Source organism: Populus trichocarpa, chromosome 5, assembly GCF_000002775.5.
Source record: "Populus trichocarpa isolate Nisqually-1 chromosome 5, P.trichocarpa_v4.1, whole genome shotgun sequence".
Lineage (NCBI taxonomy): Eukaryota > Viridiplantae > Streptophyta > Magnoliopsida > Malpighiales > Salicaceae > Populus > Populus trichocarpa.
The window spans coordinates 9,697,384-9,708,393 of record NC_037289.2 but is presented as its reverse complement, the minus strand read 5'-3'; the positions used below and the strand labels follow the sequence as shown (position 1 = coordinate 9,708,393).

General features: G+C 35.5%; 2 protein-coding genes across 2 annotated transcripts; one reads left to right on the top strand and one right to left on the bottom strand.

The window, feature by feature from the left end:
• Positions 1-3,443: 3,443 nt before the first annotated feature.
• Positions 3,444-5,950, bottom strand: LOC18099332 (pentatricopeptide repeat-containing protein At5g66631). Its single transcript, XM_006383201.3, has one exon. The coding sequence runs from the start codon at positions 5,604-5,606 to the stop codon at positions 3,627-3,629; it is 1,980 nt and encodes a 659-aa protein (XP_006383263.1). The 5' UTR covers positions 5,607-5,950; the 3' UTR covers positions 3,444-3,626.
• A 1,875-nt stretch (positions 5,951-7,825) lies between these two features.
• LOC18099330 (serine/threonine receptor-like kinase NFP) lies at positions 7,826-10,985 on the top strand. Its single transcript, XM_024602343.2, is given in 1 exon segment — positions 7,826-10,985. A coding segment is annotated over 1 exon segment (1,866 nt). The 5' UTR covers positions 7,826-8,977; the 3' UTR covers positions 10,844-10,985.
• Positions 10,986-11,010: the final 25 nt, after the last annotated feature.

Here is an 11,010-nt window from a genome sequence, read left to right as displayed (position 1 = left end):
ACTATTTTTTATTTTATTTTATTAGGAACATGGGAATTTTTTTAAATCTTTATTCCTCTGTCATTAAAAAAAAAAAAAACCTCTTTGTTTTATGACCTTCAACTATGATAAGGTAGGCTTTCAATGTACAACTTTTGTCTTCAAGGAGACAACCAAACATTTTGGATTTCCATTTGAAAGATTATGATATCTGCAAGAATCTATGGAGGAATTGAAGAAGCAGACAGTTGCATTTTGAATCAATCATGATGACGATTAAAGCATAGGGAGCAGAGCAGGAACCAGTTCAGGAATCAAAATCCCGTTCTTCAGGCGATGGCTTGATTCCCACACCATGAACAGATGGTGAGAATCCTTCGTCGTTACCTGAATCCACCAGGTCTGCTTATAATGTTGCTATACCTAGGATTAATCTTCAATTCTTTAATGGTGAAAATCCTTGAGTGGATATGTAAGTGCAAGAAAAATTTGAAGATGAATTTTATTTCTGTTAATTAATATGTAGAGATTGCTTCTATGTATTTAGAGGGAAAGGCTGAAATTTGGTTTTAAGGATTTGTTGTAGGGAGTGATGTTGGAAATTGGGAGGGGATTGTGAGTGAGATATGTAGAAGGTTTGGTAGCAGAAATGATATGGTAGAGGAGTTTTAACAAACTTGCACAGGAGAAGGATGTTGAAGATTATATAAAAAAGTTTGAAGAACTTAATCTTTAATGATTTTGATGCTAATCCTTACTTATCAAAGGCTTATTTCATCTCTAGTTTTATAAGTGGACTCAAAGAGCTTAAAATCTTGAAACCTACTTCTTTCAAGTCTTTGATGAAGCTAAATGGCAGGAAGAGTATTTTTTCCATGGCTAGAAAGAATAAGTTTGTTTCAGGTATGGGAGATGAATGCAATGAAACCTCGGGAAGGGGGAAATGATGTGTTTAGTGACGTGGATGAGGGAAATGGAGATGGTGACTTAGTTGATTCTGGTATGGGAGATGAATGCAATGAAAGCTCGGGAAGAGGGAAATGATGTGTTTAGTGAGATGGTGACTCAGTTGATTCTGGTATGGGGGTGGGGGTGATATTGTTTGATTTTGTTAAGATGAATCTTTCTTTTAAGAAAGAAGGAAGAATGATTGAGTTGAGAACGCAATTGAAACTACATGTTAGAGAATAATATAAATCATATCTTGAGATTTTATTTAATAGCTTAAGTTATTGGGTATAATTGGTTCTTTGACATGGTATTAGAATTTTAATGATTAAGCGGTTACGAGTTTGAATTTCATCACTCTTATTTATTTGATAAAAATTAAGCACAAGGTAGTGTGAGTGTAAGTATATGCAAGTTTCAAGTCCAATGAACTTTTATTTAAGGGGTGTGTTAAAGAATAATTTTAATTATATATTAAAAAATGGTAGGAAAGAACCAGAAATTTCTAAACCTAAACCATCACTTAAGCATCATACCTTGAGTGTGTAGACAGATTTGCAAGATCAATTGTAATGTTATATGAAGCAATTGAATCAAGAAGCCAAGGCTTTTCTTTGTGATATGTCCAAGCTGATTACAGATTTGACATCGAGGTTGATAGGGACAATTGAATCTGTTGGACCAACCTGATCCATTTGAGGCCCAACGATTGTCTTGCTGAGAATTAATTTGAGAGCGGGGCTGCCCATTTTGTTTATTAAAGTGCCTTGTAGAGTAACTGTCAATTGAACCCTGTTTTGTTTGATTGGTGTAATTTGCAGAGACTAAAGACCACGAGCTGTTGTGTTGCGACTTCCAAGTGATGTAGATAGGTTTCATGACTTATCAAGAGATCATGCAATTCCTCAAAAGTCAAGGAGTTCTCGAGTATGAATAGGGGCAACAATCTCCTTAAAATTGGCCCCTAATCCATGTAAGATGTTGAGCATAAGATCATCATCCGAAAGTGGATGGTCGATAATGGCAATTTCATTTGCCAATTTCTTCACATGATGCAAGTAGTCAGTAATTGATCTATTGCCACGCTGAATTAAGGTAAATTCCTCCTTTAGTTGCATGACCCTAGTTTTGGAATGACTAGCATATAAGGTATAGAGTTTCTGTCAAGCTTGATGAGATGTTTTTGCAGCAGCTATAAGAGAAGTGATTGTGAGTGATGTAGAGGCCAGAATGACATTGAGAATGAGTTTGTTTTGTCTAACCCTTGTGTTTTATTGAGGTTGGTAGTGCGATTATCATCAATTAAGGAACATGGAATGCCACCATTGACATAATCAAGTAAATCATAGTCAATAAGTAATGCTTGAAATTGAGCTTGCCATTGAGAAAAGGTAGATGGAGTTAGTTTTTCATTAATTTCGACAATGAAATTTAGAATAATAAGAGGTTTATCAGAATCAGAAAAAGATTGTGTTAGGGCTGAGATTTTAGCTTTGATCTAAAAGGGAAGACATGCTTGAAATTAGAATCGTTATCCTGTGTGAGGTTTTTGGCTTTGATACCATAAAAAAAATTTGAACTAATGTGTTTTCCATGAATGAATTTTCACTGCTGAATTATTAAAAGATTACATAATATATATACACTGGCCATAAAAGTCTAATGTAAGTAGGACAGTTGTTTAAATTAAGTTTTATCTTGGAATAAATTACAAACAACAGATAACTATATCAGATTAAATGGCATGATTATTAATGGCATGATTGTAGGCAATGGTTTCTCTTGGGTTGCCAATAATATAAACTGGTTTTTTGACATCTTGTTTCTCAAATATTTGAATTTGTTTCTGTTTAAAATTAATTATTTTTTTTAATGTTTTTGAATTGTACTGATGTGTTGATATCAAAAATGGTTTTTAAAAAATAAAAAAACATTATTTTGATGTATTTTCAAGCCAAAAACACTTTAAAATGAAACTGTTATCATACTTCTAAACACCCTCTAAACTATTTACGAATGGTAATATCCAACCAAACAAAAGTCCATTTGCCTTTCATATGTTGCTAGTTAAAAAGAAAGATGATGCTTGGAGGCTTTGTGTTGATTTTAGATAGTTAAATGATATTAAGTTTCTAATTTCACTCGTTATTCTAAAAAAAAACGCTATCATATTTCTAAACACCCTCTAAACTGTTTACGAATATATAAGAAGAGACTGAAATGCACCCAGTAACTGCTGTTCATAGTGGTTCTCTGCGGAAACTTCATCCCGATATCAATACAAAAAAGGGGGAAGGGAAAAAAATCAAAAAAGTTGAGTGCAGTGCAGTGCCCTTGTTCAGCATAATAACAAAGCTCAAAAACGAGTGTCAGAATCAAGATTTACGGAGTCGCATTTGAATTGATCCAGTTGACCACAAGCAGTACCACAGGAATTAATGAGGAATGACCTGTTCGGGTCCTTTCTGTTCATTTACCAGCAACTCATCTAGACGTAATCTATCATATAAAATAAATTTAGAACTCCATTTGTTATTGTAGTCACAAAGGGAAGGATGATACACTAATAAATTCAAATCCAGATGAAGAGCAAAAGGAAGAAGGCATTTTTTTTCTATAATATTATGATATAATGGAATGCAAACATATGGTTTTTAAAGTGACCACTGCTTATTTTCTTAACCCATAGCAAACACTAGCTAGTGGCCATTGCTCAACTTAAAACTGTTTGAATAGAGATTATAGATTTTTGCGAGATCGGCAGAGCTCACTGTCCATTTATGACCATGCTGTTTAAGTGGAAGGACAGAATTTATTCCGTCGCAGCTTTCTTCTACAGTGGCAGCCTCTTTCAGCTTGCCTTCCTTCCAAAGACTCTTCACAAGCAAATCTTTTGTTGCAGCATCAGGTATCAAATTTGAGTTCTTCATGTCTTCAAAAATCCTCCATGCAAGAGCAGCTCTATCACATTTGCAATAAGCTTGGATCAATACTTTGTACATGTAAGCATCTGGTTCTACATCGCTCTGCCGAACTATTGTTAACAGTTTCTGCACGGTTTTAATATCTCCTTGCGATGCAAAGTGATACATCAATCCAGAAAATGTCTGAATATCTGGGCATATCCCACATAAAATCATCTCTTCAAGCACATCAATGGCATCAGAATCTCTCTTGCACTTGGTCAATGTTCGTATGAGAGATGAATACAAAAGCATCAGATTATATTTTGTTATGGGACCACAGAGTGCTCTGTCCTCGCGGAAGACCTTTAGAGCAGCATCGGCATTCTTTGAAATACCACAGAAGTCAATAATCAATCTGATGGTGCTAAAAGGCAACCTCATTCCCTCACTTCTTATCTTGTTTATGAGTTGATCAACCAATTCAACCTTTCCATGTTTCGCTAAAAGTGTCATCATCCGTTGTACTGTATAAACACAATGAGTGAATCCCGGCTGATAAGCAACCCAACAGAAGAAATCCCAAGCTGTTTCTGGTGAATTAATGTTTCTAAGAACTTTCCAAACCAACCGAGTGGTCCAAACAAATTTCGCATCCTCCAATGCGGACACCACATCAGGGCTCCATTTATTCAAGGCCTTAGCCAAAGCTCTGGGGTCCAACCATGGTTTCAACCGAACTTCTTGTATGTCTGCAAAAGCACAACCATGGTTTTCATCCTCATCCTCATCCTCATCACCATCCTCATCACCATCCTTATCAAAACTGATATCCCCACTATTGCTTATACTCTTTATTCTCTCGTCCGGAAACATTTCCTTGAGAAACTCTTCTGTCTCCTCAACGAACCCTGCCTCCTGCAAACACTGTAGGGCCTTACGCATGGCACGGCCAGGAAACTTCCCATCAGCCCGCATTTCATCAAGCAAAGTTCTAACTCCATCAAACCGTTCCAAACCCACAAAACCTTCCACCAAAACCAAATACTGCTTTAAAGTTCGTTTAATCCTCATTAACGGCAATACACTAAAAATCTCAATTGCTGGATCCAATTTCCCCGAATTAACAAGATGCTCAATCATAACTGTATATGTTCTAGAATTCGGAATTGCCCCTTCATGAATCATCCTATAAAAAACCCTTACAGCCTCACAATCCCTCCCCTTCTGAGCATACAAACCCATAACAATATTATATGACTCAGTACACACACGCTTATCACCGTTTCTATACTGCTTCCAAACATCTAAAACTGCCTCTAGATCTCCAGTGGCAGCATACCATTGCATAAGGTTCATAAAACTAAAGCGAACATTACCATATTTCCCCTCATTAATTTCACCAATCAAAGCTTTCAGTTCCAAACCCCGCTGCCACTTGGCTAGCACCGTGGCCAGCGCATGGAGGGTACTTTGATGCCGAGAAAGATGCGCTGTATTATCTACTTTCTTTAATGAATCAACAAAAGAAAGAACGGCATCAGCATTAGGAGCAGAACGTAGAGCCTGAGTGACCACAAAAGTGTCCAAAAGACGAGTATTGATGATGGTTTGGAGTGAATTGGGGTTGTTTGAACGAAGAACAAGTCTAATTGAATTAATTAGCTCGGCACGGCGGAGGTAATGGGTGAACTTGTTAGGAAATGGGTCTCTAACAAAGTAGCGAACTTGATGGTTGATGGGGATTATGGCACGCGAAAGACGAGTGATATTCATTGCAAGTGTGTGAGATTTTAAGGAAAATGTGAACTGGAGTTCACTGTGTTAATATATCAAACATCTAGTGTGCATTAGTCGGAAACATAGAACGTCATGTTCTTGATGAGGAAACGGTTGTAGATTAGTGCTGGTTTTGGATGTTAACTTAAAATAAATTCCCGCCAAGACTCGAGAATAAATAAAGGACCCTTTTCAAATGTTGTTCTGGTGAGGTGATAGGGCTTAAACGACAGAGCGTTTCGCAAATAGCAATTATGCAGTACAAGTCGAGTAATCGAGTGACTTGAGCCAATAATAATAATAATGATAATAATAATAAAAAGAAAAAGAAACTTATCTTCCAGGGGGGAATGAACAAGGATATTCACTATTCATCCAGACTTTTTTTTCATTTTAGTCACCTCACTTTATTTCTTTGTAATTTTACCATCCCAAATTATATAAATATGGTTTAATGCGTTGAGATTTCTTTCACTTTGTGTCAAAAAAATATTTCGATGATAAATTAGAGATAAATTTTACAAAATATAATTTTTTGTTCTAATTAAAAAAATAACATAACAAGAATAAAAACAATACCCCTTTTCATTTTGACTTGGAAAACTTTACTTTGATTCTTAAATTTTAGCTTATATATTATTTCATCCCTATTGTTTTAGCATTTTACATTTAGAATCCAATTTTTTTTTTTTTTCATGTTTCAGTTCCTAGATATTAAAAGAGTAGAGAAAAGGTCATCCAAAAAAAAATAAAAAAAGAGAAAATAATCAGCCAGCCATGTTATAGCCACCACGAAAAGTGAACTTGGTTTTACTTGGTTTTTTAACTTGGCTATATCCTTTGGAAGGGTAATTCAATGGAGGTTGTATTTCTTTCTAACCATACTAAAAAAAGGTAGATAAAAAGTCATAAAGTTTTTTTTATTTATCTAATTTTTGCTTTTTAGAGTTATTAGAGAGTGTTTTTTTTTTTTGTTGAAAATGAATTTATTGATATTTCTATGGTGTTTTTTTAGTGTTTTCAAGTAAAAAAATAAGTTGAAGAATGAGTTTTGGGTGCCCCATAACCTAGAAAGAATGATGTAGTTGGGCTTGTAAACACATGCGATTCTAAGAATTTGGGTAATGATATGATATTAATAGATAAAGATTTAGCCTAGAGAGACTATATGAATTTGCCTAAGAGATGCTTTTATAGATCAGTAGGATAAATCTAGATTCAATAAAAGATTTAAAATGATCAGGACTGGTTAACTCTTTAAAACTACAATAACAGGACATCTAACTGTTGGATCAGACTCAACTTCTTACAAGTGATTCTACAAACAACTTTTTCTAGGATAGCCACTGTGTCATTGAATGGACCATCAGATCTTTCAAAATTACATTTTGAACATTAATGCTTCTAATATGATAATTCTTATTTTTTTTTTTGAATTTTATGTTTTAATTCAGATTTTTTTTGTTTATTTCTCTTATGTTTAATTTATCTTTAATTTTTTCTCTTCTATTTTATATAAATAAATTATATTTGCATTATTTATTTATAAAAAATAAAAAATATTTGTTCTTCACAACTAGAACTAAAATGGAAGATAAAATAAATGAAAATTTATAAATAAAAATATATAAAATATAAAGAAAAACCAGAGTAAAATATTTATATATTCATCTATTTTTTTTTATTATTAAGAAGGTTAGCTCGTTGCTTTAGCATTTAATTAAAATTTAATAATTATTTTTTATTTTTCATGTGATATATTTTTTAAATTTGTTTTTCATCATATCTAAAAATGTGATATTTTTTTATATTAAAAATTAACATAAATCTTACATGTAGCGTAGCATGATTGGGTATAGTTGGTATGACTAGTAGTTGCGTGCAATCCTTTCAAATCATGAATACGAAACATAGTCCTTCTAATGAGGACATTTTCCAACTAGACTCAGCATCCTAACTTTTTTTTTTTTAATATGTTTTGCTTTAAAATTTATTAAAATAATAATTTTTTTATTTTTTAAAATTTATTTTTGATATATATATATATATACACACACACACACACACACACACACACACACACACACTAAAAAAAACTAATTTTAAACAAAAAAAAAATATTTTTTTTTAAAAACAGTGTTTTTGCCACAAAAACCAGATCACTGTCCAAATAATGTTATTAGGTTGGATCGGTACGATAAAAATGTATCTAGTAATTTCATTTTCAAGTATGGTTGTACAAGTTTGGTTACCGGTATCATCCGCCGTTCGGCAGTGATGACAACATTGTTTCATGCTTTACTATATGTTTCAGTTGAGGCCAATAAAACATTCCCTTGATTCTTCGAAGAGGGTTTTGAATTCCTACCTGACCACCCACAGCGGAAGCATGAACCGCCGACGACAATTTTCTCTTCAAATCTGCATTGCTTCCGATGTAAACTCGCTCTTTATACCTCAGTACACCATCCTGGCAAGTCTACAAAGGAAATGAGCCTTCAGAAATTATCTCGTGATCTTGTACAACTTCGTTTCTTCCCAGCAGTAAACTAATGAGCCACACGTGAGTTTTCTCTGCACTGACTTTTCTTTGCTTATTACCACTAACACACTTTTATTTTGAAAAGAAAATGGAATTCATATTCTTCCATGTATTTTTGAAGTTATGATAGTTTAGGGAAGAGAGAATACTGTGTCTCTCTCTCTCTCTCCCTTTCTCAAGCCACTCAAGGATAAATGTGAAAGAGATAATTGATCCTTTGATTTGGTCGCAAATATCAGACTGGAAAATCCTTTCGTTTGCGCGCTCCGTCTTTTTTATGCTCTGTTGTGATTATTTTGCAACAAATGTAATCCAACTTGATAGGATATTTCTGACAACTCAGGCAGCGTGTAGGCAGTTTTGTGGACAGACCAACTGAGTTGATTCTACAGAGCTTACTTTATTAGTCAGACTCTGATGCTACAGTAGAGAAAAAGTTTTTAAAATTCATCTGTGTAAACAATCCTGGACTAGAGGAACCATCAAATTAGTTGTTCACTAAACATTGGCCCTCTGACTTCTATGGGCTTTTGTCATGATTGATTCCTTTTGGTGTACTAACTTGTCAGCAAAATAATATAATGTGTATTGTAGGCAAAAAAAAAAATTTATTTTTTTTATTTTTTATCATGTCTACATCAAGGAGAAGATAACCGAGAGAATCATTCAAATCAAAGCTAAAGACAAGGCCTCTTGAATTCATTAGAATAAAACCTCCAGGCTAACAATGCTGCTTAGCTTTTCTATCAACCTTAAGCGACACTTGGCGAATTACGTTTTAACGTTCATCTGACAGCTTCTTTCAAAATCTGAATCATCCAAGCTTATGTTCATGGCAATATCTTTGCTCCCTTTCTTTTCCACACAAGCTCTTCTTCTCTTGATCCTTTTATTTTCCTCCACATATGTCACCTCACAAGCACCACCTGCCTCAAACTTTTCATGTCCTGTTGATTCACCTACCACATGCTCTACATATTTCACTTACCTTGCCCAGCCACCAAATTTCTTGGACCTCGGAAACATTTCTGATCTATTTGGGGTCAGTCGTAAGGAAATAGCAACTGCAAGCAACCTGGAGTCTGAGGACACCCCATTATTTCCAAATCAACTTTTGCTTGTACCTAAACCTTGTGGTTGCACAGGTAACCGGTCTTTTGCCAACATAACTTACCAAATCCAGCAAGGTGAAAGCTTCTACTTGGTTTCGACTACTTCATTTGAGAACCTCACCCGTTGGCAAGAGGTGGAAGCTTTGAACCCCAGTCTGACTCCAACCCTCTTGCATGCTGGTGACAAGGTTATATTTCCTTTGTTCTGTAAGTGCCCTTCAAATACTCATTTGGAGAGCGGAATTGCTTATCTCATTACTTATGTGTGGCAACCTAGTGATGATCTCACGAAAGTTGCTGCTAAACTTAATGCCTCTGAACGTAACATTGTGATTGAAAACAACTATGTGAACTTTACTGCTGCAGTCTACCTCCCGGTATTGATCCCTGTGTCCCAGTTGCCAGTTCTCTCTCAGTAATACCCCTCTCCTGAAAGAAGAGAATCCAGGAATCGTTGGATCATCATTGTTGCTGCAAGCATTGCAAGCGCTCTTTTGATCTTCCTTTTGATTGCTTTTCTGGCCCATAAACGTTGTTCATATAAGAGAACTAAAGCTTTTGATCGCACTGGATCTTGTTTGGAGACCGGCGATCTCATTCAAACAAAGGAACTTACAAAACTGGAGAGTTTTGAGGCAAAGATCACACCAGATAAGCTGCTTCCAGGGGTTTCAGGATATCTGAGCAAGCCGATCATTTATGAGGTTAAAGAGATCATGGAGGGCACGATGGATCTAAATGAACATTATAAGATACGAGGATCAGTATATAGGGCCAAAATCAATGGCCGGGTCTTGGCAGTGAAGAAAACCAAGGATGATGTCACAGAAGAACTAAAGATTTTGCAGAAAGTCAGTCATGCAAATCTGGTTAAACTAATGGGGATGTCATCTGGATTTGACAGAGAAGGAAATCGCTTCTTGGTCTATGAATATGCAGAAAATGGGTCGCTGGAAAAATGGTTGCATCCCACCTCTGAATCTTCCTCAAGCTCTGCGGGTTTCCTCACTTGGAGTCAAAGGTTACATGTAGCACTAGATGTGGCCAATGGCCTGCAATACATGCATGAACACACTCAACCAAGCATCGTTCACAAGGATATTCGAACAACTAATATTCTTCTCGATTCCACATTTCGGGCGAAAATAGCAAATTTCTCAATGGCTAGACCTGCCACAGACTCATTGATGCCAAAAGTTGATGTATTTGATTATGGAGTTGTTTTGTTACAATTGCTTTCTGGAAAGAAGGCCATGGTAACCAAAGAAAATGGCGAGATTGTTCTGCTGTGCAAGGAAATCAAAGCCGTCTTGGAAATTGAAGAGAAAAGAGAAGAGAGTCTAAGAAAGTGGATGGATCCCTGCTTGGAGAGGTTTTATCCCATTGATAGTGCTCTGAGCTTGGCAACCTTGGCAAGGTTGTGCACTCTGGAGGAGTCTTCAGAAAGGCCAAGCATGGCAGAAATTGTCTTCAACCTCACAGTTCTCACTCAGTCACCTCCTGAGACATTTGAAAGATGGACATCTGGGATGGAAACAGAAGATTTTACTCGACTCATCAGCCCTGTCACAGCTCGTTGATTTAGCATAGAAGTAACTGGGCTGACAAGTCCAAGTAGATCTCCTACATCCAATTCATGCAATGAAAATCAGTGTACATTATCAATCTTTCAGTTTAAGTTATGGATGGTTTTATAGTGTGAATAGAGCAATGTTTAATTAACCTCATAATGAGTTTATATTCTGGC

Coding starts and splice junctions, on each gene's coding strand:
- LOC18099332 (XM_006383201.3), bottom strand. CDS start 5,606: ATGAATATCACTCGTCTTTCGCGTGCCATAATCCCCATCAACCATCAA.